The 25547-nt window shown below is 44.8% G+C and overlaps 1 protein-coding gene across 1 annotated transcript; it reads left to right on the top strand.

Moving 5' to 3' along the window:
- The first annotated feature begins 14323 nt into the window (after positions 1–14323).
- LOC110492340 (SIN3-HDAC complex-associated factor) lies at positions 14324–22852 on the top strand. Its single transcript, XM_021566576.3, has 6 exons — positions 14324–15723; positions 17963–18090; positions 18520–18619; positions 18763–18886; positions 19212–19362; positions 19632–22852. The coding sequence occupies exons 1-6, from the start codon at positions 15484–15486 to the stop codon at positions 19906–19908; spliced, it is 1020 nt and encodes a 339-aa protein (XP_021422251.3). The 5' UTR covers positions 14324–15483; the 3' UTR covers positions 19909–22852.
- The last annotated feature ends 2695 nt before the right edge of the window (positions 22853–25547 follow it).

A 25547-nucleotide genomic window follows, 5' to 3' on the forward strand; every position in this document is an offset into this window, starting at 1 on the left:
TTGCAGTAAAGCATCCCCACAACATGATGCTGCCACCCCCGTGCTTCACGGTTGGGATGGTGTTCTTCGGCTGCAATCCTCCTCCTTTTACCTCCAAACATAACGATGGTCATTATGACCAAACAGTTCTATTTTTATTTCATCAGACCAGAGGACATTTCTCCAAAAAGTACGATCTTTGTCCCCGTGTGCAGTTGCAAACCGTAGTCTGGCTTTTTTATGGCGGTTTTGGAGCTGTGGCTTCTTCCTTTCAGGTTATGTCAATGTAGGACTCGTTTTAATATGGATATAGATACTTTTGTACCTGTTTCCTCCAGCATCTTCACAAGGTCCTTTGTTGTTGTTCTGGGATTGATTTGCACTTTTCGCACCAAAGTACGTTCATCTCTATGAGACAAACCGCGTCTCCTTCCTGAGCAGTATGAGTTTGAAGGTAGACCTTGAAATACATCCACAGGTACACCTCCAATTGACTCAAATTATGTCAATTAGCCTATCAGAAGCCTCTAAAGCCATGACATCATTTTCTGAAATTCTCCAAGCTGTTTAAAGGCACAGTCAACTTAGTGTATGTAAACTTCTGACCCACTGGAATTGTGATACAGTGAATTATAAGTGAAATAATCTGTCTGTAAACAATTGTTGGAAAAATAACTTGTGTCATGCACAAAGTAGATGTCCTAACCGACTTGCCAAAACTATAGTTTGTTAACAAGACATTTTTGGAATGGTTGAAAAACGATTTTTAATGACTCCAACCTAAGTGTATGTAAATGTCCGACTTCAACTTTAATTAAGGTAGATATGATCATATAGGTAGGCATAAAGTGAATAGGCAACAGGATAGATAAACAGAAGCAGCAGCAGATGTGATGAGTGAAAAGAGATGTGTGCAAGAAGGGTCAATGCAGATACAGTGCATTCCGAAAGTATTCAGACCCCTTGATTTTTTCCACATTTTGTTACGTTACAGCCTTATTCTAAAATGGATTAAATTGATTGTTTTCCCCTCATCAATCTACACACAATAACCCATAATGACAAAGCATATAGTTTGTTAGGAATTTCTGCAAATGTATTATAAATAATAAACTGAAATATTACATTGATATAAGTGGGCTCCAGAGTGGCACAGAGGTCTAAGGCACTGCATATCAGTGCTAGCAGCATCACTACAGACCCTGGTTTGATTCCAGGCTGCATAACAACCGGCTTTGATTGGAAGTCCCATATGGACCCGTGAACGCTGTCATTGTAAATAAGAATTTGTTCTTACTGACTTTCCTAGTTAAATAAAGGTTTTCAGGGTCTTTACTCAGTACTTTGTTGAAGCACCCTTGGCAGTGATTACAGCCTTGAGTATGATGATACAAGCTTGGCACACCTGTATTTGGGGAGTTTCTCCCATTCTTCTCTGCAGATCCTCTCAAGCTCTGTCAGGTCTCAGCTATTTTCAGGTCTCTCCAGAGATGCTAGATTGGTTTCAAGTCCAGGGTCTGTCTGGGCCACTCAAGGACATTCAGAGACTTGTCTCGAAGCCACTCCTGCGTTGTCTTGGCTGTGTGCTTAGGGTCGTTGTCCAGTTGGAAGGTGAACCTTTGCCCCAGTCTGAGGCCCTGAGCTCTCTGGAGCAGGTTTTCATAAAGGATCTCTCTGTACTTTGCTCCGTTCATCTTTCCGTCAATCCTGACTAGTCTCCCAGTCCCTGACGCTGAAAAACATCCCCACAGCATGATGCTGCCAAAACCATGCTTCAACATAGGGATGGTGCCAGTTTTCCTTCAGACATGACACTTGGCATTCAGGCCAAATCTTGGTTTCATCAGACCAGACAATCTAGTTTCTCATGGCCTGAGAGTCCTTTAGGTGCCTTTTGGCAAACTCCAAGTGGGCTGTCAGGAATCCCTCCAAAGCTGTGGCCCTGCACCTTCTACTCCAGGCAGCTGAGCCCCGTCCAGAGGAACTACGAAGTCAGGGACTGGGAACTCTTGGCAGTCAAGAAGGCTCTGAAGGAGTGGAGGCACTGGCTGGAGGGGACCAAACACCCTTTCCTGGTGTGGACGGACCACCGCAACCTGGAGTACATCAGGGCAGTGAAGGCTAAACCCGAGACAGGCCAGGTGGGATCTATTCTTCGCCAGGTTCCAAATCACGCTTTCTTACAGGCCAGGCTTGAAGAACGTGAAGGTGGACGTCCTGTCTCGCCTCTATGACGCAGAGGTGAGAGAGGGAGAGGAGACCCCATCATCCCTCTGTCCTGCATCATCGCGCCAGTGGTGTGGGACGTGGACACCAACATACGGCAGGCCCTGCGCACAGAACCCGTTACCTGCACAGTGCCCGGAGAACCGCATCTACATACCCATGGGTGTGCGGGACCGCCTCCTTGCCTGGGAGCACACGGCGCCTGTGTCGGGTCATCCTGGCCGTACCATCGCATGCATGACTGAGAAGTACTGGTGGCCCACCTTGGCTAGGGAAGCCCAGGTTTACGTCTCTTCCTGCTCCATCTGTGCCCAGTCTAAGACACCCAGACACCTCCCTTATGGAAAGCTCCTTCCCCTGCCGGTTCCACAATGACCCTGGTCTCACCTCTCGGTGGACTTTGTCACTGACTTTCCCCCCTCCCAGGGGAACACCGCCGTTCTCGTTGTTGTGGTCCGGTTTAAAAAGCTTGTCGCCTCCTTCCTCTGCCTGGGCTCCCGTCGACCATGCAAACCACGGAGGTTCGTTTTACCCACGTCTTCCTGCACTACGGGATCCCGGAGGACATTGTGTCAGACTGTGGCCCTCAGTTCACCTCAAGCGTATGGAAAGCGTTCATGGAACGCCTGGGGGTCACGGTCAGTCTCACCTTCGGGTACCGTCCTCAAGCTAATGGGCAAGTGGAGGGGGTCAATCAGGAGGTAGGCATGTTCCTGAGGTGTTACTGTCAGGACCTGCCGAGGGAGTGGGCATATTTTCTACCTTGGGCTGAGTACGCGCAGAACTCCCTCCTTCACTCCTCCACTAACCTCACTCCTTTCCAGTGCATGTTGGGGTATCAGCCGGCCCTGGCACCTTGGCATCCTAGCAAGACCAAGGCCCCTGCTGTGGACGAGTGGTTTCGGGATGCTGAGGAGACCTGGAACGCTGAGCACAATCGTCTCCAGCAGGCCGTGCGTTGGCACAAGAAACAGGCCAACCGCCACCGCAGTGAGGCGCCTGTCTTCTCTCCAGGCGACCGGGTCTGGCTCTCCACCCGGAACCTGCCCCTCCGCTTGCCCTGTAGGAAGCTGAGCCCGTGGTTTGTGGTGTAATGCTCATCCCCAGAATCTTTTCACATGTCTTTTTTCAAAGGAAAAAGCTAAGAACATTAACAACTTCATAGTTATGAACACTATAACAATATGGAAGAATATTAAACGTATTCTAAAAGAACCAATATCACTCCCTAAAAACACCACCCTATGGAACAATCCTTGGATAGTTTTTCAGAATTCACAGATAAATGTCACATTGTCTAATGATCGGAGACAGGCGCAGGAATACGTAATAGGGTTTTTTATTTTCTCCACCCAAACAAAAGAGAGAGGTGTAAATCTCTAAATAATACACGGGGCAAGGCCCGTAAAACAAGTGCACAAATACATGGAAGCTGATCCAACAGCACAGGTACACACAGGACCAACGGACATGGTAACAATAGCCGACAAGGACAATGGAGAACAGAGGGCACAAATATAACATACTAATCAGGGGGAATGGGAACCAGATGTGCGTAATGAGACAAGACAGTTTGGGGTTGGTGGTAATGAATCCAGTTCAGTGATGCCTAGAAGGCCGGAGCTGGTGAACGGAATGAGCAGCAGTACCGGGGGATCCGTGACAGTACGTAAAACCACCCTCAGACTTAGGAAGATGTAAAACTTGCCTTTTTATTCTATGAGTTTTATTTGCCCTTATAAAGTCTGTTATGACAGAGTATACTTTTTTTATTAATATCTTTGGTGGGGTAAACAGTATTACCGAGAATTCATATAAAAACTTTGTGAGCCATGCTATTCTGAAGAGGTTTATTCTACTTGTAAGATTAATGGGAAGATTGTTCCATTTAATTAGATCTGCTTTCATATTGTTGAGTAATGGCATGAAGTTATCTTTATATATTTGTTGTTTGTTGTCACTTATAAGGCATCCAAAGTATTTGATATTTTTTGTGGTTCACTTATAGGATTGCTGCAGATCATGAGTTATTATTTTTATTTTTCCTATTGCCAATATTTTGTTTTTTCCACTTTAATTTTATATCCTGAGATTTTCAGATATTGAGTTTTCAATATTGGTCAGGTATATTAGGAGATCATCTGCAAATGAGTTTAGTTTATACTTATGTTTACCAATACTTATACATATTACGTTTGGTTCCTGACCAATGAATTTATGCAAGTGGTTCAATTGCCAGTGAAAACAGCAGGGGGGAGAGAGGACATCCCTGTCTTGTGCCCCTTTCTAAAGCAATTTCATCAGATAATATTATTTGTGTGTATTTTTGCTTTAGGACATTTATATATTTAGTTTTTCTAAAGACACAGAAAATAGAGTCAGTGGGAGAACCTATTCAAGTAAGTAAATATATTTTGAAAATTATTTTTCTTAAAGTTTACTGCTAGCTTGCTACAGTAACTTAGTGTGCAGATTAACTCACATCAATCAAATCAATCAAATGTATTTATAAATCCCTGATGTCACAAAGTGCTGTACAAAAACCCCAAACAGCAAGCAATGCAAGTGTATAAGCACGGTGGCTAGGAAAAACTCCCTAGAAAGGCCAGAACCTAGGAAGAAACCTAGAGAGGAACCAGGCTATGGGGGGTGGCCAGTCCTCTTCTGGCTGTACCGGGTGGAGATTATAACAGAACATTGCCAAGATGTTCAAATATTCACAGATGACCAGCGGGGTCAAATAATAATAATCGCAGTGTCACGACTTCTACCGAGGGTAACTTCTCTCCCTGTTCGGGCGGCGCTCGGCGCTCGGCGTCGCCGGTCTACTAGCCACTACCGATCCCTTTTTCTTTTTCTGGTTGTTTTGTCTGTGTTCCTTTTCACACCTGGTTTTCAATTGCTTTGATTTCTGTGGGTATATAGGGCAGCTGTTACCTGCCGTAATTCGTGCAGGATTAGACTTGTGTGTATTGCGTTCGATGGTATTTGATGTTTGTTGTTTTTTTCGCATTTACGCACGTGTATGTAAAGTGTCGGAACGGTGTTAGTTCCTCCGTGTGTTTGCACGATTATTCGAGAGCGTAGTTTGGGGATTTTTGTTCTGTGCCATTTGCATTGCTGGACTATTATTAAACACGCTCCTCAGACATCCCTGCTCTCCTGCGCCTGACTCCTACACCTCTCACCAAGACGCATGATATCACAGAATCCTGCACCAATATAATTATGGAGTCAGCAGGAGCGGACGCACTTCCAGGGTCTGTGGAGGAGCGAGTTCAACACCACACGGCAGTGTTACACCGACTGGGGACCGCCATGGATCAGGTGATGGCGACGATGGAGAGATGGGAGAGAGGTGGCCTTCCCACACCGTTATCAGCTACACCCCAACCAGTACCACTACCCTCTCCTTCATTGCCTGAGCACAGTGGAATTCGACTCGCCCTCCCGAGGGAGTATGATGGGACGGCGGCCGGGTGCCAGGGTTTCTTACTCCAGATGGACCTATACCTGGCGACCGTTCGTCCGGCTCCTTCGGGGGGTGAGAGCGTGAACGCCCTCGTCTCCTGCCTCGCAGGTAAAGCCCTGGAGTGGGCCAACGCGGTGTGGAACGATCCTGACTCGGCGAGGGACCACTACCCAGAGTTCACCCGCCGCTTTCGGGCCGTGTTTGATCACCCACCTGAGGGTCGAGCGGCGGGTGAACGGCTGTTCCATCTGAGGCAGGAGAGGAGGAGTGCTCAGGACTTTGCTCTAGAGTTCCGGACCTTGGCCGCTGGCGCGGGATGGAACGACAGGGCCTTGATCGATCACTATAGGTGTAGTTTGCGTGAGGACGTCCGTAGGGAGCTGGCCTGTAGAGACACCACCCTGTCCTTGGACCAATTGATCAACATGTCCATTCGGTTGGACAACTTGCTGGCGACCCGTGGACGTCCAGATCGGGCTCTGTCAGTTCCATCTCCCAGCTCCACCACTCCAACACCCATGGAGCTAGGAGGTGCTTCAGCGAGGGCGACCGGAGGAGGGGGCCTTTCCTGTGCCAGCTGTGGTCGCAGAGGGCACACTGCTGACCGGTGCTGGGGGGGTCCCCCCGGGAGTCGAGACGCCAGGCCGAGCACTGCCCGGACACCTCAGGTGAGTCGGCACCAGGCTCACCCAGAGCCCCCTGTTGGTCACGTGTATGTATGGATTGTTTTTCCTAAATTTTCCCCTCTTTCCCGGCATAAGGCGCTAGTAGATTCAGGCGCGGCGGGGAATTTTATTGACCGCGGTTTAGCGAACAGGTTAGGGATTCCCCTTGTTCAGCTGGATAAACCCTTCCCAGTGCACGCCTTAGATAGCCGACCATTAGGGTCAGGGCTAGTCAGGGAGGCCACGGCTCCACTGGATATGGTTACGCAGGAGGGTCATGAGGAGAGAATTAGTCTCTTCCTCATTGATTCTCCTGCGTTTCCGGTGGTGTTGGGGATCCCCTGGTTGGCCCGTCACAACCCCAGGATTTCGTGGCAACAGAGGGCTCTACAGGGGTGGTCGGAGGAGTGCTCAGGCAGGTGTGTAGGAGTTTCCATCGGTGCTACAACGGTGGAGAGTCCAGACCAAGTCTCCACCGTGCACATTCCCTCAGAATATGCCGATTTGGCTATCGCCTTCTGTAAAAAGAAGGCGACCCAATTACCACCTCATCGACGAGGGGATTGTGCGATAAATCTCCTGGTAGGCGCTGCACTTCCCAGGAGTCACGTGTATCCCCTGTCACAGGAGGAGACGGTGGCTATGGAGACATACATATCGGAATCTCTGGGGCAGGGGTTCATTCAGCCCTCCATCTCACCTGCCTCCTCGAGTTTCTTTTTTGTGAAGAAGAAGGAGGGTGGTCTGCGTCCGTGCATTGACTATAGAGGTCTAAATTCCATCACGGTGGGGTATAGTTACCCGCTACCTCTCATTGCCACGGCGATTGAGTCATTTCACGGAGCACGGTTTTTCACAAAACTGGATCTCAGGAGTGCATATAACTTGGTGCGTATCCGGAAGGGAGATGAGTGGAAGACGGCGTTTAGTACCACATCCGGCCATTATGAGTACCTCGTCATGCCGTACGGTTTGAAGAATGCTCCAGCAGTCTTCCAATCTTTTGTGGATGAGATTCTCAGGGATCTGCACGGTCAGGGTGTGGTGGTTTACATCGATGATATTCTGGTCTATTCCGCTACACGGGCCGCGCATGTGTCTCTGGTGCGCAGGGTACTTGGGAGACTGTTGGAGCATGACCTGTACGTCAAGGCTGAGAAATGCTCGTTCTTCCAACAGGCCGTCTCCTTCCTTGGATATCGCATTTCCACATCGGGGTTGGTGATGGAGGATGACCGCATTGCAGCCGTGAGTAATTGGCCGACTCCAACCACGGTAAAGGAGGTGCAGCGGTTCTTAGGGTTTGCCAACTACTACCGGAGGTTTATCCGGGGTTTTGGGCAGGTGGCTGCGCCCATTACGTCACTGCTGAAGGGGGGGCCGACGCGTCTGGGGTGGTCGGCTGAGGCGGACAGGGCTTTTGGTCGCCTGAAGGCTCTTTTTACCTCGGCTCCCGTGCTGGCGCATCCGGACCCCTCTTTGGCATTTATAGTGGAGGTGGACGCATCCGAGGCTGGGGTTGGAGCCGTGCTCTCCCAGCGCTCGGGTGCGCCACCGAAGCTCCGCCCCTGTGCTTTCTTTTCTCAGAAGCTCAGCCCGGCGGAGCGAAACTATGACGTGGGGGATCGGGAGCTGCTAGCTGTTGTCAGAGCCCTGAAGGTGTGGAGACATTGGCTTGAGGGGGCCCAGCACCCTTTCCTCATCTGGACTGACCACCGTAATCTAGAGTACATTCGGGCAGCGAGGAGACTGAACCCTCGTCAGGCAAGGTGGGCCATGTTTTTCACCCGATTTAGGTTTACCATCTCCTATAGACCAGGCTCCCAGAACACCAAGGCAGACGCACTGTCCCGACTATATGATACGGAGGAGCGGGCCATTGATCCTGCGCCCATCCTCCCGGCTTCTTGTTTAGTGGCACCTGTAAGGTGGGAGGTGGACGCAGACATTGAGCGAGCATCGCGTGTTGAGCCCACTCCACCACAATGTCCAGGGTGTATGTTCCGCTGGAGGTTAGAGACAGGTTAATTTGGTGGGCTCACACATCCCCCTCCTCTGGTCATCCGGGGATTGGGAGGACGGTGCGATGTCTTAGTGGGAAGTACTGGTGGACCACTTTAGCCAAGGACGTGAGGGTTTATGTGTCCTCCTGCTCAGTGTGCGCTCAGTGCAAGGCTCCTAGGCACCTGCCCAGAGGGAAGTTACAACCCCTTCCCGTTCCACAGCGGCCTTGGTCACACCTGTCGGTTGACTTCTTGACCGATCTGCCACCGTCACAGGGCAACACCACAATCCTGGTCGTTGTGGATCGGTTTTCTAAGTCCTGTCGTCTCCTCCCTTTGCCCGGTCTCCCTACGGCCCTACGGACGGCGGAGGCTCTGTTTACTCACGTCTTCCGGCACTACGGGGTGCCTGAGGATATTGTTTCTGATCGGGGTCCCCAGTTCACGTCCAGGGTGTGGAAGGCATTCATGGAACGTTTGGGGGTCTCGGTCAGCCTGACCTCTGGGTTTCACCCTGAGAGTAATGGGCAGGTGGAAAGAGTGAACCAGGATGTGGGTAGGTTTCTGCGGTCGTATTGCCAGGACCGGCCAGGGGAGTGGGCGAAGTACATCCCCTGGGCGGAGATGGCCCAGAACTCACTCCCCCACTCCTCTACGAACCTGTCGCCCTTCCAATGTGTGTTGGGCTATCAGCCGGTCCTGGTACCATGGCATCAGAGCCAGACCGAGGCTCCTGCGGTGGACGATTGGGTGAAACGCTCAAGGGAAACCTGGGAGGCCGCCCATGGGTACCTTAAACGGGCCGAAGCACGGCAGAAGGCCAGTGCCGACCGCCATCGCAGCGAGGCCCCGGTGTACACACCGGGGGACCGGGTCTGGCTCTCGACCCGAAACCTGCCCCTCCACCTGCCCTGCCGGAAGCTGGGTCCGCGGTTTGTGGGGCCATTCAAAGTCCTGAGGAGAATAAACGAGGTGTGTTATAGGTTACAGCTCCCCCCGTATTACCGTATTAACCCCTCGTTTCATGTGTCTCTCCTCAGGCCGGTGGTGGCTGGTCCGCTTCAAGAAGATGAGGTGCGGGAGGTCCCTCCGCCCCCCCTGGACATCGGGGGGGCGCCGGCGTATGCAGTTCGGTCCATACTGGACTCGAGGCGTCGGGTGGGGGGTCTTCAGTACCTCGTGGACTGGGAGGGGTACGGTCCGGAGGAGAGATGCTGGGTGCCGGTGGAGGACGTACTGGATCCTCCTATGCTAAGGGAGTTTCACCGCCTCCATCCGGATCGCCCTGCGCCTCGTCCTCCGGGTCGTCCTCGAGGCCGGCGTCGTCGCGCTGCGGGAGCCGCGCGTCAGGGGGGGGGTACTGTCACGACTTCTACCGAGGGTAACTTCTCTCCCTGTTCGGGCGGCGCTCGGCGCTCGGCGTCGCCGGTCTACTAGCCACTACCGATCCCTTTTTCTTTTTCTGGTTGTTTTGTCTGTGTTCCTTTTCACACCTGGTTTTCAATTGCTTTGATTTCTGTGGGTATATAGGGCAGCTGTTACCTGCCGTAATTCGTGCAGGATTAGACTTGTGTGTATTGCGTTCGATGGTATTTGATGTTTGTTGTTTTTTTCGCATTTACGCACGTGTATGTAAAGTGTCGGAACGGTGTTAGTTCCTCCGTGTGTTTGCACGATTATTCGAGAGCGTAGTTTGGGGATTTTTGTTCTGTGCCATTTGCATTGCTGGACTATTATTAAACACGCTCCTCAGACATCCCTGCTCTCCTGCGCCTGACTCCTACACCTCTCACCAAGACGCATGTTATCACACGCAGTGGTTGTTGAGGGTGCAACAGGTCAGCAACTCAGGAGTAAATTTCAGTTGGCTTTTCATAGCCGATCATTCAGAGTATCTCTACTGCTCCTGCTCCTCCATAGCCGCAGGCAGAACAGTTGAAACTGGAGCAGCAGCACAGCCAGGTGGACTGGGGACAGCAAGGCGTCATCAGGCCAGGTAGTGCTGAGGCATGGTCTCCGAGAGAAAGAAAGAAAGAATTAGAGAGCCCATACTTAAATTCACACAGGACACTGGATAAGACAGGAGACATACTCCAGATATAACAGACTGACCCTAGCCCCCCGACACATAAACTACTGCAGCATAAACTGGAGGCTGAGACAGGAGGGGTAGAGAGACACTGTGGCCCCATCTGACGATACCCCCGGACAGGGCCAAACAGGCAGGATATAACCCCACCCACTTTGCCAAAGCATAGGCCCCACACCACTAGAGGGATATCTTCAACCACCAACTTACCATCCTGAGACAAGCACACAAAGATCTCCGCCACGGCACAACCCAAGGGGGGGGTGCCTACCTGGACAGGAAGATCATGTCAGTGACTCAACCCACTCAAGTGATGCACCCCTCCTAGGGACGGCATGGAAGAGCACCAGTAAGCCAGTGTCTCAGCCCCTGCAATAGGGTTAGAGGCAGAGAATCCCAGTGGAGAGTGGGGAACCAGCCAGGCAGAGACAGCAAGGGCGGTTCGTTGCTCCAGAGCCTTTCTGTTCACCTTCACACTCCTGGGCTAGACTACACTCAATCATAGGACCTACTGAAGAGATGAGTCTTCAATAAAGACTTAAAGGTAGAGAACAAGTGTGCATCTCTCACATGGGTAGGCAGACCATTCCATAAAAATGGAGCTCTACAAGAGAAAGCCCTGCCTCCAGCTGTTTGCTTAGAAATTATAGGGACAATAAGGAGGCCTGCGTCATGTGACCGTAGCGAACATGTAGGTATGTACGGCAGGACCAAATTGGAAAGATAGGTAGGAGCAAGCCCATGTAATGCTTTGTAGGTTAGCAGTAAAACCTAGAAATCAGCCCTTGCCTTAACAGGAAGCCAGTGTAGAGAGGCTAGCACTGGAGTTATATGATAACATTTTTGACAGGCGCTGCTAACGTAATTGACATACTGTATAGCTAGCTAAGTGAATTAAATATCACCAGCTAGCTAACTTCATATTAGCTATAGCTAGCTATCCTAATGTGTTTATCATTAGAAATTAAAAACGCAAACTCGAAATGCATTTGTAGCTAGGCAGCTAGCTAGCTAACAGCCATGGAAGAGGGTGAAAGAATTAGAAGCTCCAGCTGTCAGAGAAGGTAGGCTACTCTGGAAAGGGCAGGTACCTTTGTGGGAGGAATAATGAAAATATTCTCCAATTCAGGTCCCTAGCGAGAAAAAACTGAGGACAGAGATATAGCAACATAACATTCAGTGCTGTCTAATTAAAGTACAATGAAGCCTGTTTCATTGTGATTTTTTCTGTGAAACCCTGTCTGCAGATGAAGAGGTCCCAATGACTGTCTCAAGAGAATAAGGGTACATCCTTGTTTACCATGGTTTATATGTGTATTTATGTTAGCAAATGTTGTGAACAAAAATACAGTTTAAAAGTCACACACAATGTATAAACCTATTAAAACTGGAGCAGGCCAACCGCTCTGGGTGTACAGGCTTCTGTTCCAGCCCAGCACTAACACACCTTATCACACATAATTAGTTGATAATCAACTGTGCTATTGCCGGGCTGAATCAGGGATCATGGTAGCAAGGTTGGCCACCTCTGGAATTTACTTTTTTTTTTATTACCTGAAATTATACTTGAGGAATAATAGCCTACGTGTTTTTTTAATGTTTTATTTTTATTTTTAATTAACCCATCCACCTCTTTGGAGGACAAAACAATAGCTATTTTGTTTCTACAGCTTTTTTGTTACATATACAGTACCAGTCAAAGGTTTTGACACACCTACTCATTGAAGGTTTTTTCTTTATTTTTACTATTTTCTAGATTGTAGAATAATAGAGAAGACATCAAAACTATGAAATAACACATATGGAATCATTTAGTAACCAAAAAAGTGTTACATAAATCAAAACATATGTTATATTTGAGATTCTTCAAAGTAGCCACCCTTTGCCTTGATGACAGCTTTACACACTTGGCATTCTCTCAACCAGCTTCACCTGGAATACTTTTCTAACAGTCTTGAAGGAGTTCCCACAAATGCTAAACACTTGTTGGCTGCTTTTCCTTCACTCTGCGGTCCAACTCATCCCAAAACCATCTCATTTGGGTTGAGGTCAGGTGATTGTGGAGGCCAGGTTATGTGATGCAGCACTCCATCACTAGCACTCCATCCCTCTCCTTCTTATAGCCCTTACACAAATAACCCTTACACTGCCTGGAGGTGTGTTGGGTCATTGTCTTGTTGAAAAACAAATGATAGTCCCGCTGAGTGCAAACCAGTTGGGATGGCATATTGTTGCAGAATGCTGTGGTAGCCATTATGGTTAAGGGTGCCTTGAATTGTAAATAAATCACTGACACGGTCACCAGCCAAGCACCCTCACACCTCATCCTCCATGCTTCACAAAGATCATCCGTTCACCTACTCTGCGTCTCACAAAGACACGGCGGTTGGAACCAAAAATCTCAAATTTGGACTCATCAGACCAAAGGATATAAAAAAAATTATACTGGGGAATGAGTTCAGTGAGTTCAAGACAACTGGGAACTTGTTAAAAAAAAACTCAGACTGGGAAAATATATTTAGAATGGTCATCCAACTCGGAATTCCAAGTCAGGAACTCTGGCCTCTTTCTAGAGCTTCAACCTGAATCATGTTGTCAGTGATCCTCATGATTCAACCTGGTTCCCCCCCCCCCCAGAGTTCCCAGTTATCTTGAAAGCTCCATAAATCCAGAGACTGCCCGATTTTGATGACAAATTTTCATGACAAAATCTGCTCACGAAAGCCCTCCTCACCACTGTCCTGTTCAAGTGAGCACAGTACAAGGTATCATGACACAAGGCTAGACTCAGATGCAGACACAGGAGGCAGATGGTTGGAGTCTTACAATATTTATTAATCCAATAGGGGAAGGCAAGAGAATGGTCGTGGACAGGCAAAAGGGTCAAAACCAGTCCAAAAGGTACAGGCAGGCAGAATCAAGGTGAGGCCAGACAGGATGATTAGGCAGGCGGGAAAGAAGTTCAGAGTTGGGCAGGCATCAAAACCAGGAGGACAATCCAAAGAGAATAGAAAAGGGAGTATGGGGAAAAACATGCGGGTTTACTCAACTAACATACAAGACAAACTGGCACAGAGAGACAGGAAACACAGGGATAAATACACTGGGGAAAACAAGCGACACCTGGAAGGGGTGGAGACAATAACGAGGACAGGTGAAACTGATCAGGGTGTGACACAAGGTGAGTCCAAAAATGCTAGACTTTGATGACAAAATTTGCCCACCAGGACTGCTGCGGCACATTCCTGTTCAAGTGAGCACAGCACAACAAGGTGAGTCCAAAAATGTATTGTATGCTGCTGCATAAATTATGTAATATGCCAGGGAGATATGTATACTGTAGCTAAGAAAGAAATACTAATGTTGTGTAGTAAGGTGTTAGTAGCCCCTGTTCCTCACCATAATAATTTGGTCCCATTTCCCCTCATAACTTAGCCTACTGTTCTGACTTGGTGGTGCACATGTAGCCTATAGCCTGTTTTAGAGAAATGTCATCATCAAATATTATAAGAGCTTTCATTGTCTGCTTATATGCGCCCAATTATTTATCATATCATTCTGACTTGGTGTACAGGGAGAATACTGTAAGAACGGCCCATGTTCTGAATTCTGTCACTGTACATTTCAAAAATGCCGAAAAAATATTTATATTGACTACGTCCGTCGTAGCCCGCTCATTAATGTCTTCATCGAAATTAAGGATTTCCTCTCATCCACCCTTATGACACAGTTTGTCCATCTCAATTATCAGTAGAAACCAAATTTGTTTAAGCAAGTCAGCCATATCAGCGATGTTCTTTTAAAAGGCAGTAAATTAGGCTGAATGAACTGTTTAACTGCCAGACAAGGCTCTATTGATAGCCAGGAGTAGCAGTGGTAAGGTGTTGGGACTGCTGTTTGGACTCTGCTGTTGGGACAGCTTTATGTAGGCTCTAACAGTTTGTGGGTACCGTTTGTCACCGTTATAGTGCAATTAATGTATTGTTTAGTGTTGTGTTGTGGCTTTTCTGGCATGCATCAAAAAAAATTACAGTTGAAATTGGAAGTTTACATACACCTTAGCCAACTCCATTTATACTCAGTTTTTCACAAATCCTGACCTTATCTGATATTGGCAGAAAGCTTAAATTCTTGTTAATCTACCTGCACTGTCTAATTTACAGTAGCTATTACAGTGAAAGAATACCATGCTATTGTTTGAGGAGAGTCCACAGTTATGAACTTGAAAAGTTATTAATAAACCAATTAGGCACATTTGGGCAGTCTTGATACATTTTGAACAGAAATGCAATGGTTCATTGTATCCGTCTAAAACTTTGTACATACACTGCTGCCATCTAGTGGCCAAAATCTAAATTGCGCCTGGGCTGAAATAATGTATTATGTATGGCCTTTCTCTTGCATTTTACAAGATGATGGTACAAAAAAATACAAAAAAACACGTTTTTTTATTTGTATTATCTTTTACCAGATCTAATGTGTTATATTCTCCTACATTCATTTCGCATTTCCACAAACTTCAAAGTGTTTCCATTCTAATGGTATCAATAATATGCATATCCTTGCTTCAGGTCCTGAGCTACAGGCAGTCAGAGTTGGGTATGTCATTTAGGTGAACATTTTTTGAAAGGGGGGGGTCCTTAAGCGGTTTTTAAATAGCTGGAGTCAAAAAAAGTTGTGTATTTTTTTTAATTACTGCACTTTTGGAGCTAGGAACACAACGTTTCGCTACACCCGCATACCAATACAATTTGATTTGATAAAAAGTCAGATGTCAGTGAGTGGTTCTAACTTTTAAATAAATGTATGTTGGAGTTACCCAGCTACACGAGTCCTTGTCCACTAGAGACCTAAGTCCAGTTACTAATGTTTTGTTATAACGGCCATTACTCAAGCGAATGCATTTTAACAAGCCATCTGGCGTTCCATAGTAAAAGACTGTCTCCGCCTCTTTGCTTACATTCTTCAACGTGCCATAGCAACGAAAGACGAGCCCCCTGTTCCCGCGCAATGCTCCCATCCTCATAACGCCAGCAAAGTGCAAACGCGATGAAACGTCAGCCGTTTATGCAAATCAGGTTGATTGAAGAAAGTCAGAAAATGGAGGCGTGGATGGGGCGCACGCGCACTGAGTCCACAACTACCAAGTCCCATACACAGCGAGCTAGACATCAACAAGAGAGAACGGTATCTCGATGCTGTGGAATTGTGAGAGTAGTTCGGCAACATTGTAACGACGCGTGTTCAAGGTTATTAATTTGTATCAGCTACGTTCGACTTGCATTTAAGGTAAGAATTGTGTTGGCTAATGTTCAGGTCTAGGCTTCTCAAAATGTGCAACATTTTTGTGTCAGTTTGCTTGGCTATTGTAGGCTTCGAAACAAGCAAGCTCCGAGTTGTTTTGGCCACTTGAGAAGGCGAACAATTAACATCGATTTTCACAGTTCGAAAAACAGAATTAATTGGCTTATAAGCCTAGCCTATTTATTCGTTTTTAACTTTTTTTTATATACCGGATTTAATAGGCTAGTTTAAATGGGAATGAAACGATTGCAGTAATATGCCTGTTTGTTGACTTCTGGAGGTGAACTAAATAAACCCAGTCTGCAACATATAAAAAATGGGTGAACAGCAGATTTAGGCCTAGGCATTTTATCCCCATTATTTCGAGTTATATAGTGCGTTGTATGGTGTCTTCCCGATTAATTCGTTTTTAGTTGTGATTCTTAATAGGTGGATTCCTAGCCTCCGAGTACACTTCGTTTGCAATGTTGAAATGTGCATGTTCCGCTATTTATTCGACTGCTTACCGACGTAAGTAATACCCAAGTTCGAGACGACCCCATCATGCCTGCCATTCCTACCCGAGATGGTGCGCTTTCAACACGCGGGCGATTGCTCTGTGTCAACACGGATGCATCTATCACAAAACAAGTAGTAGCCTAACCAAATGATAGCGACGAACTAAAAATGATAGCAAGATTAAACCACAATTTAAAATAATTGATGTAGACCTACGTTGTCACTGTTAAAAACCGAAGCTTTGAACTTCGTGCGCATTTGGTGTTTGGAGTTGCACTGGCCAGTGACGCGACGTCACCTGAATAACAATGTGTAGCCTAAAGATCACATTACACGACTATTCCAAAGCTAAAAATGTCTCGTTTTTAGAGAGGACTGTGTTGTTTTTATGTAAAAAGTTTGATAATGCGGTTGTGTCAATGACATAATCGAGTTTATGGACTCAGACGGTGGGTTGAAAGGTTCAGTTAAAATGGGTGCGCATGAGGCTGCTCTTGTGGCATGCTTCCTCGTGTAAGTGGGCGGGGAACGTATCGATTTACAGTAGTCGGTCTTCGGTGCTAAGGTTATTTTTCATCACGACCGTCTCGTTTCGTTTTTAAACATAGGCCGTTTTTAATGAAACGATGTTAGTCGGTTTTACAACTTTAAAATTCTAAATATCACAAGCTCCATTCCTCCCTCAAACACCCACTTTCCCCCTCCTCCACACACACCCCCTTTCCTCCTCCTCCACACCCCCTGGCCTCCTCCTCCACACACACACCCCCGGGCCTCCTCCTCCACATACACACACCCTGTCCCCCTCCTCCACATATACACACCCCGTCCCCCTCCTCCACATACACACCCCCTCTCCGCCTTTGAAGTCTGTTGCCATGTAGAGTTACGTCACGTACTGTATTATCCTGCTACTGTCTGGTTGTGCCACTGCACTGTCAAGAGACCCGAAGGACTGCCACTTATATGGCAAAACAAGTAGACTGTAGGGGGCGCGGCTCACGGTTTTGCCGCATGATTATTTTGAAGGATTCCAAGCATCGTGATAGGTTTTGCATGGCAACGTAATATATACTTCTCCTTTAAATGCAAATGAGAAATAACCCGTTCTTCCAAATTTTCTTCACATTTCTTGCACCACGAGGTATTCACACAAGCAGCAGGTCAGATAAACTTAGCTTATGCCTTGGTTATTTAATTTACTGCGTCGGTGCGTCTATGTCTTCTAGCATCAAACTAGAGTTTACAATTTTGTCTTAGCTAAGGATATTTGGCCATAACGCTGCGGCAACTATGCAATGCAAATCTCCGAAGACGATATGAGCGCGGCAGCAGGGTGACATTATCTGTATGACAGGCATACAGACAGCTGACCTATATTCGCTCCTTTTGGGTCAGGGCATGGCAAGATGCTCACTTTCATCTGCTGCGCGTTATTTTTTTTCTTTTAATTTCAAATGTATTTAACGCGCGAGACTTCTGAAAATTATTGAATGTCTAACTATCAATAGTTAGCCTATATGGAGGGGAAAAAATATTGAAGTTGTAACCTGTTGTTCCGCTGGTTGGTACACAGGCTGAATCTTTTGCAAATAAATAACTTTTGAACAAAATTGACCATAAAATTGACCATCTTATTATAGGCCATTTCCTTTCATAATGATTTGTACCATTTTTATTTTATTAAACTGCAAATGCCTTTGCTGTTTTGTGTTTTTGAAAACAGATGTTTGGCTTTCACAAGCCAAAGATGTACCGGAGTTTAGACGGCTGTTGCATCTGCCGCGCCAAGTCCTCCAGCTCACGCTTCACCGACAGCAAGCGGTACGAGAATGACTTCACGAGCTGTTTCGGGTAAGCAAGGATTTCTGACAGTTACCGCGCCCTCATAGCAGATTTCAACATCTATGCATTCTTGCAAAAGTAGAATGACTGCAAGCGTTGTAAAACATAAAATAACTAAAGCAGTCAAAAAAAAAAAAAACTAAGCAGTCAATAAAATATCACACTTTGAGTTCTGTTTCCATAGCACTCAGTGCATAATTATGCATGGGGCCTGTGCAGGAAATCGGTGGACTGCTACCTCCCAAACACACTCTGAAAATTAACCAAATATTATTATCCCTAATGAGTGGACAGCTACATGTGAAATACTGTAAAATGGTCAGAAATTGTGTTCCTCCTGGTAAAGCTAAATGTAATGTCATTATGAACATCCGTAATATTTCCATTGTTCACATGGTCCTGCTTAACCCATATTTCACATGTTTTCCCCACATGTAGATTATGTGAAACTCGGTCTGGAGAAATCTGCAATGCCTGTGTACTCCTGGTGAAACGATGTAAGAAACTCCCAGTGGGGTCTAAGAAAAACTGGAATCACGTAAGCTCCACATTTTTTGTCCATATCTGCTCCTCACAACTCACCTGCCTGTTGGAAATGGTTAAGAAGGGGGAAAAAAGTGATGGGAGTGCCTCTCTTCACTTCTCCTCTCTTAAATGTTCTTTTCTTCTATCCTATCCTAGGTGGTTGATGCCCGAGGAGGCCCCAGCCTAAAGATTTCCTCCAGGCCAAAGAAACGGAAGTCCCTCTCCAAGAGAGCCATGCCAATCCAGATCAGCCGACTGCAGAAAGAGCTAAAGAGGAACAGTAAGTCCTGTTCACAGTGCCCCATAAACATATTAAGGTTTGACCACTTTTAGGTCCGTTTTGCTAATTCAGTAATAGATCAATGCAACCGTAACACCCAATCTCAGTGCTTTTCAGAGGTTGAGGCACTGAGTCAGACAATATTTTTTTTCATTTCACAAGTATCTTCATAACGTAGCCTAAATATCCACATAATCCGGAAGGTTGAGATTCAAACATTTTGCGACATTTTACCAATCTGAACATACTCCTCCTTCAGTCTACCCAATGATGTACACTACAGCATAGCCTTCTACATCTATGGTTCTACCCCTCCCTCCTCCAGACTCTGATGCCCACAGCACCACGTCCAGTGCCTCCCCGGCCCAGTCTCCCAGCTACAGCCACCCTTCAGATGAGGGCTCCGACACAGAGCTCTCCCCAGGCTCCAGCCGCTCCCCTGTCTTCTCCTTCCTGGACCTCACCTACTGGAAGAGGTAAGGCCGCAGTCCCCTCCAATCAAAACACTGTGTCTGTAATATCCAGCCTGGAAGTGTCCTTGTTCATCTTCACCAGATGCTTTGGTACTCAGATAAGAGAGAAATAGGGAAAAAAAGGAAACATGAACAATCTAAGACTTAATTTATTTTATATGCACATATGCATTCGTCGCTGTAACAATAATTGACCATATCTTGTATGGCAGTTTGGCTGCATAAACTGTATCAGTATTACATAATCTCATGTTCCTTTGCTTCTCCTCCAGGCAGAAGGTGTGTTGTGGGATCATCTACAAGGGCCGCTTTGGGGAGGTGCTCATCGACCCTCACCTCTTCAAGCCCTGCTGTCGCAAGAAACGGCAACAGCAGCGGCAGGATGAGGAGGTTGTGGAAGAGGTAGAAGTGGCGGAAGAGGTGGTGGTGAGGAAGGAAGACGAGGTGGTGAGGTCAAACAGCCAGGAGAGCTCAGAGGTCATCACGACAACATCTCAGACCAAAGTGGAGGTTGAGGAGGAAGACTGGCGATATTGCACCACAGTGTGAGCATCTTTGAGGAAGCCTACGGAATGCTTCTGGTTTACAAGCTCTTACAAGAAGAAGTTACCGCTGATTGCCTTTAGTCAGCGAGTAGCTGAATCCTGTCGTTTTGTTTGTTTGGTAACTTATAGACTGACTGAGGCATATGGACTAGTTTTTCCCCAATTCATCTGGTCTTGTTGTAATTAGTATTGTCCTGGGTTCGTCTTCATTAGGCTTGGGCATGCAACTGAAAATGTTTGAAAAAGTTCTGCAACGGAAAATGAGCATTTATTATTGGGCAAGTCCATGTAGTCCACTCCGTGTTGCAAATCCATTTTCTTCCGTTTGGTGCCTTATGAACACAACCCAGATATTCGGACACCTCTCTTGGTGTTTTTCTCCTTGACATAAAATGCTGTAGTTTTGACTGATCGGCAGAATACCTTAATTAACAGGTAACAGCCGTACAGTAGCACTTGTATTATTGTGAAACAAATTCACATTCACACTATATTTATCTATTCTGTATATATGGGCCTGTATGTATTTCTATATGGGCTACGGTCGAGAGCCTGTTCACAGCACCAACAGCCAATACACCAGCCTTAATTTAGTGAGGGAAGGCAGTGCTAGTGTTTTGTCAGTGTTGGTACTTAGGGATGATATTAAGGGAAAATGTTCCAATTGAAACTTCATATTCATCATCTCCAGGAACCACACCAACACCGGTGTGTAAACTGTGTTTTTTTGTGTTGTGTAATCAAAAAGATGCACACCAGAAAATATATTATTCTAGATGATGTCATCTGGTGTGCATCATGTCATTTTAACCAATTATGAGTTAGTAATTTTGACCAGGTGATGCTCCTGCTCAGACGTTGCATGCATCAACCAATGGTTGCGTGCCATTATAGCAACTGTGACATGGACTGATAGATTGCTATAACGTAGGTGGTCCTGTGTGGCTCAATTGGTAGAGCAAGTTGTTTACAATACCAAATATCATGGGTTCCATTCCCACTGAGGCCACCCGCATATAAAAGTGTCTGCTAAATGGCATATGTATATTATTATTATGTGGTTAGCTGATACGTAAAATACCTATCCAGGTGTTGTAAGATTTGTCTGGTGTCAACAAAACCTAGGCTGAGGAACGCTACCAATTTCTAAAGTGTTTCCTGAATGATGTCCTCATCTTTTGTTACTACAAAATATAGAAATGGGCTGTTTTTATATATAGTATGTTGATGTTTGGTTGGTGGAGATGATGAATATGAAGTTGAAAATGGTGAAATGTCTCCTTTTTTTAAGGCAATAGTTAGTGCTAGATAGGTAGTTTGCGTTTTCTCCAGCTTATTATGTTAACGTTTGCAACGGAGGCCTAAGGTTTTCAAAATGAAGTGAAGCAACACTAGTGTGCTTTGCATAAATGCCGAAGAAATAACCCCTCTCATCCAGAAGATCTGTAGATCAGATGCATGAGTCAAATATGCTATTTCATGACCTTAAAAGCATATTACTCTTATTTTAAATCTTGCTCTTATTTTCCAGACCCAATGCCCCCAAAGTATTTTTTATTTATATATTACATATAAAAAAATGTCTTCACCATATTATAAATCAGCAAATGCAATAGTAACCTGTTCAGATCGTGAAATATTCCTCCTGGAGGCCTGGCTGGATACCTTTTTGGTTATTACTGTCAATAATGGGACATGATTGTCATTACCACACACACAGTGGATCTACTGCAACAACTTAGACCTACAATGCAATGAAATAACCCACATGAGCACAACTCTATCTGTCCCCCCTGTTGTCAAAAACATTTTTTTTATTTTTTATTCTGGGGAATTGTTATCTTTTCTATTTGTCTTTTGTCTGCAGGACTTCCGTATAATTTAAACTTCATGATACATATGTCAATTCTATTGATCGTTATTTAGGCATTTTATACTTTTGAGGACTTACTATCATGTTCAAACTTAGAATTCATCATTCCTTGGTTAGTTAAGCAACTGCTATATACTAGCCTACATTATCAAACCAAAACCAAAGCACACTTAAATTCATTCCATTTCAAATGCAAAACAGGTTATTTAGTCATTTATTTGTAACTTGAGTGGTATAAAAAGGACACTAAAATCAGTCTTTAATTATCCATACTATAGGGAAGATTGTATGTATATGGACATATTTCAATGGGGGGTTGAGGGCTTTCTAATTAAATGTTTATTTATTTCATATTGACTCGGTACTTCCTGTATACTGTTATAGCTGTGTTATTTTCTACTCCCTATATACAGCCATGTTTATTTTATTTGTTATTCACTGTATTTATTCCTCCACTATTTATTTTTTTCTTATTTTATCTCTGCATTGTTGGAAAAGGACCCATAAATAAGCATTTCACTGTTCGTTTGTCTGCGAAGTATGTGACTAATAAACTTTGATTTGTATTTGTGCATTTTCCCCATGTGACTATTCTGATGCTGGTTTCTCACTATGTAATAACTTAGATTTCACATTTAAAGTTCTGTGATATGGTTAGCATTTAATGTAGTTCTTAAGCAATCAGTCTAGTCTGAAATTCACAATGAACAGTATTTGTGAATTATTGGGAACAATAATCTTATCAACATTAATGTGTAGTAATTTATTATGTAATATACTGTACAATAATTTGTTTGGACCTGTATCTTTGTATCAGGTATCCAGCCTGTTGAACTATGAATTTCAATGATTTGAGGTAGCCTATATTCCAATTTTACTTTCCTCTCATCTTTGCCCTGTAATGTTGCATATGACCTGCAAGTCGAATCTTTGCTTTAGTGCTTCATGCATGTATTGTAGCTATGCAATTGCATTTATTTACCAAGTTAGATCTAGACAAAGCAATGTTTTGTGTTTTATACATGATGTACTTTTTTGTACTAGTCTTTCAATAAAAATAATTTGTGATTTTTGAGTCAGAATTTTCTGTTTTGCTAAAAACCTTGGACTTTCATCCTGTTTTGGGGTAGTTTATATTTTATCCTGTTTTGGGGTAGTTTATAACCACTCCCAAGCTCATCACAATGCACTTTCACCATCCTATGAAGTTCAGAACTTATTTCATCAGTAGCCTAATAAACTTCAAACTTGCTTTCCCGAGTTGTAGCAATAGATACAGTTGAAGTCGGAAGTTTACATACACTTAGGTTGGAGTCATTAAAACTCATTTTTTAACCACTCCCCAAATTTCTTGTTAACTATAGTTTTGGCAAGTCGGTTAGGACATCTACTGTGTGCATGACACAAGTCATTTTTCCCAAAATTGTTTACAGACAGATTATTTCACTTATAATTCATTGTATCACAATTCCAGTGGGCTTCTGGTGGATGTATTTCAAGGCCTACCTTCAAACTCAGTGCCTCTTTGCTTGACATCATTTGAAAATCTAAAGAAATCAGCCAAAACATCAGACAAAAATGTGTAGACCACAAGTCTGGTTCATCCTTAGGAACAATTTCCAAACACCTGAAGGGACCCTGGTCATCTGTACAAACAATAGTATGCAAGTATAAATACCATGGGACTACGCAGCCGTCATACCGCGTTCTGTCTCCTAGAGGTGAATCTACTTTGATGCGAATAATGCAAATCAATCCCAGAACAACAGCAAATGACCTTGTGAAGATGCTGGAGGACACAGGTACAGAAATATCTATATCCACAGTAAAACGAGTACAATATCGACATAACCCGGAAGGCCGCCCAGCAAGGAAGAAGCCACTGCTCCAAAACCGTCATAAAAAAGCCAGACTACGTTTTGCAGTTGCACATGGGGACAAAGATCATACTTTTTGGAGAAATGTCCTCTGGTCTGATGAAACAAAAATAGAACTGTTTGGCCATAATGACCATTGTTATGTTTGGAGGAAAAAGGAGGAGGCTTGCAAGCTGAAGAACACCATCCCAACCGTGAAGCACGGTGGTGGCAGCATCATGTTGTGGGAGTGCTTTGCTGCAGGAGGGACTGGTGCACTTCACAAAATTAATGGCATGAGGAAGGACAATTAGGTGGATATATTGAAGCAACATCTCAAGACATCAGTCACGAAGTTAAAGCTTGGTTGCAAATGGGTCTTCCAAATGGACAAGCATTCTTCTACAGTTGTGGCAAAATGGCTTAAGGACAACAAAGTCAAGGTATGGGAGTGGCCATCACAAAGCCCTGACCTCCATCCTATAGAAAATTTGTGGGCAGAACTGAAAAAGAGTGTGCGAGCAAGGAAGCCTTACAAACCTGAATCAGTTACACCAGCTCTGTCAGGAGGAATGGGACAAAATTCACCCAATTTATTGTGGGAAGCTTGTGGAAGGCTACCCGAAACATTTGACCCAAGTTAAACAATTTAAAGGCAATGCTACCAAGTACTAATTGAGTATATGTAGCCGGGTTGCCCCTCATAGCCTGGTTCCTCTCTAGGTTTCTTCTTAGTTTCTGGCCTTTCTAGGGAGTTTTTCCTAGCCACCGTGCTGCTTCACCTGCATTGCTTGCTTGCTGTTTGGAGTTTTAGGCTGGGTTTCTGTACAGCACTTTGTGACACCAGCTGATATAAGAAGGGCTTTATAAATACATGTGATTGATGTAAACTTTGAAAGAAATAAAAGCTGAAATAAATCATTCTCTCTACTATTATTCTGACATTTCACATTCTTAAAATAAAGTGGTTATCCTAACTGACCTAAAACAGGGATTTTTTATGAGGATTAAATGTCAGGAATTGTGAAAAACTGAGTTTACATGTATTTGGCTAAGGTGTATGTAAACTTCCGACTTCAACTGTAGATATGATGGGCATAACTTTCACTGAGGACGGGGGTCATGTCCCACACACATTGAGAAATTGCATTTTTGCCCCCCCTACTATTTAGTTGACAAGGTAACTGCTGTTTAACGTAACATAAAAAAAAACATAACTATGTTTATTCGCAGTGCTGAGCGAGTATTGTAACTGACATGTAACTTTATCTAATGTTTTATCCCCTCTCGACTAAGGTGAATGAATAACACAGCCAGGTCAGCTCTAGCCTCTAGTTATCTGTCAGAAAGTGATATTTGTAGCCTTTGTTTTGTTCCGTTTCAGGAAGTAAATTAACTTGGCTAGCTTTCGCCAGTTTATGTACAGTTATAGAGAGACCTTGCCAAAAGTAATAAACAGCTCTATCATTTCAGAATTGATCTCAATCAGGTTCATGGCAATATGTGTTTAGATCTTCTTGAATTAGTGAATTTGAAAAGATTGTGTTAACAGACTATTAGCCTTTTTTTGTTATTTCTGTCAATCAAAGCATATATTCTGCCGAGAGGGGTGCTCTGTTGAGTTTTGACGCATGAGAAAATACATGTGATTAGCCTATTCAGCTTCAGCTACTAACCATCCTAAAATCTAATTAGAAATGAGGAGGTGTTTTTGGTGTAGCAGTAATGTTATAGCCCTACAATTGTAAGTTATTATATTTGGTTATGTAACATGCAAATTAATCATTTCAATCTTGCGAGACGTTGATTCTTTGATCTAACTTTACTAAACAAGCAACATTGTTAGAACAGATAATTTGTAATAATACTAATAATAAGTGATGAGTATGACTATTAAAGGCGTAGGCAACAGAT

This window comes from Oncorhynchus mykiss, chromosome 2, assembly GCF_057628025.1.
Source record: "Oncorhynchus mykiss isolate SJ-2025 chromosome 2, ASM5762802v1, whole genome shotgun sequence".
Lineage (NCBI taxonomy): Eukaryota > Metazoa > Chordata > Actinopteri > Salmoniformes > Salmonidae > Oncorhynchus > Oncorhynchus mykiss.

What these genes read in the sequence shown, in the direction of transcription:
- LOC110492340 (XM_021566576.3), top strand. Translation starts at nt 15,484, where the DNA reads ATGAAACGTCAGCCGTTTATGCAAATCAGGTTGATTGAAGAAAGTCAG. An exon ending in GACTTCACGAGCTGTTTCGG is followed by an intron (nt 18,091 to 18,519) that starts GTAAGCAAGGAT and finishes CCCCACATGTAG; the next exon opens with ATTATGTGAAACTCGGTCTG. An exon ending in GACCTCACCTACTGGAAGAG is followed by an intron (nt 19,363 to 19,631) that starts GTAAGGCCGCAG and finishes CTTCTCCTCCAG; the next exon opens with GCAGAAGGTGTGTTGTGGGA.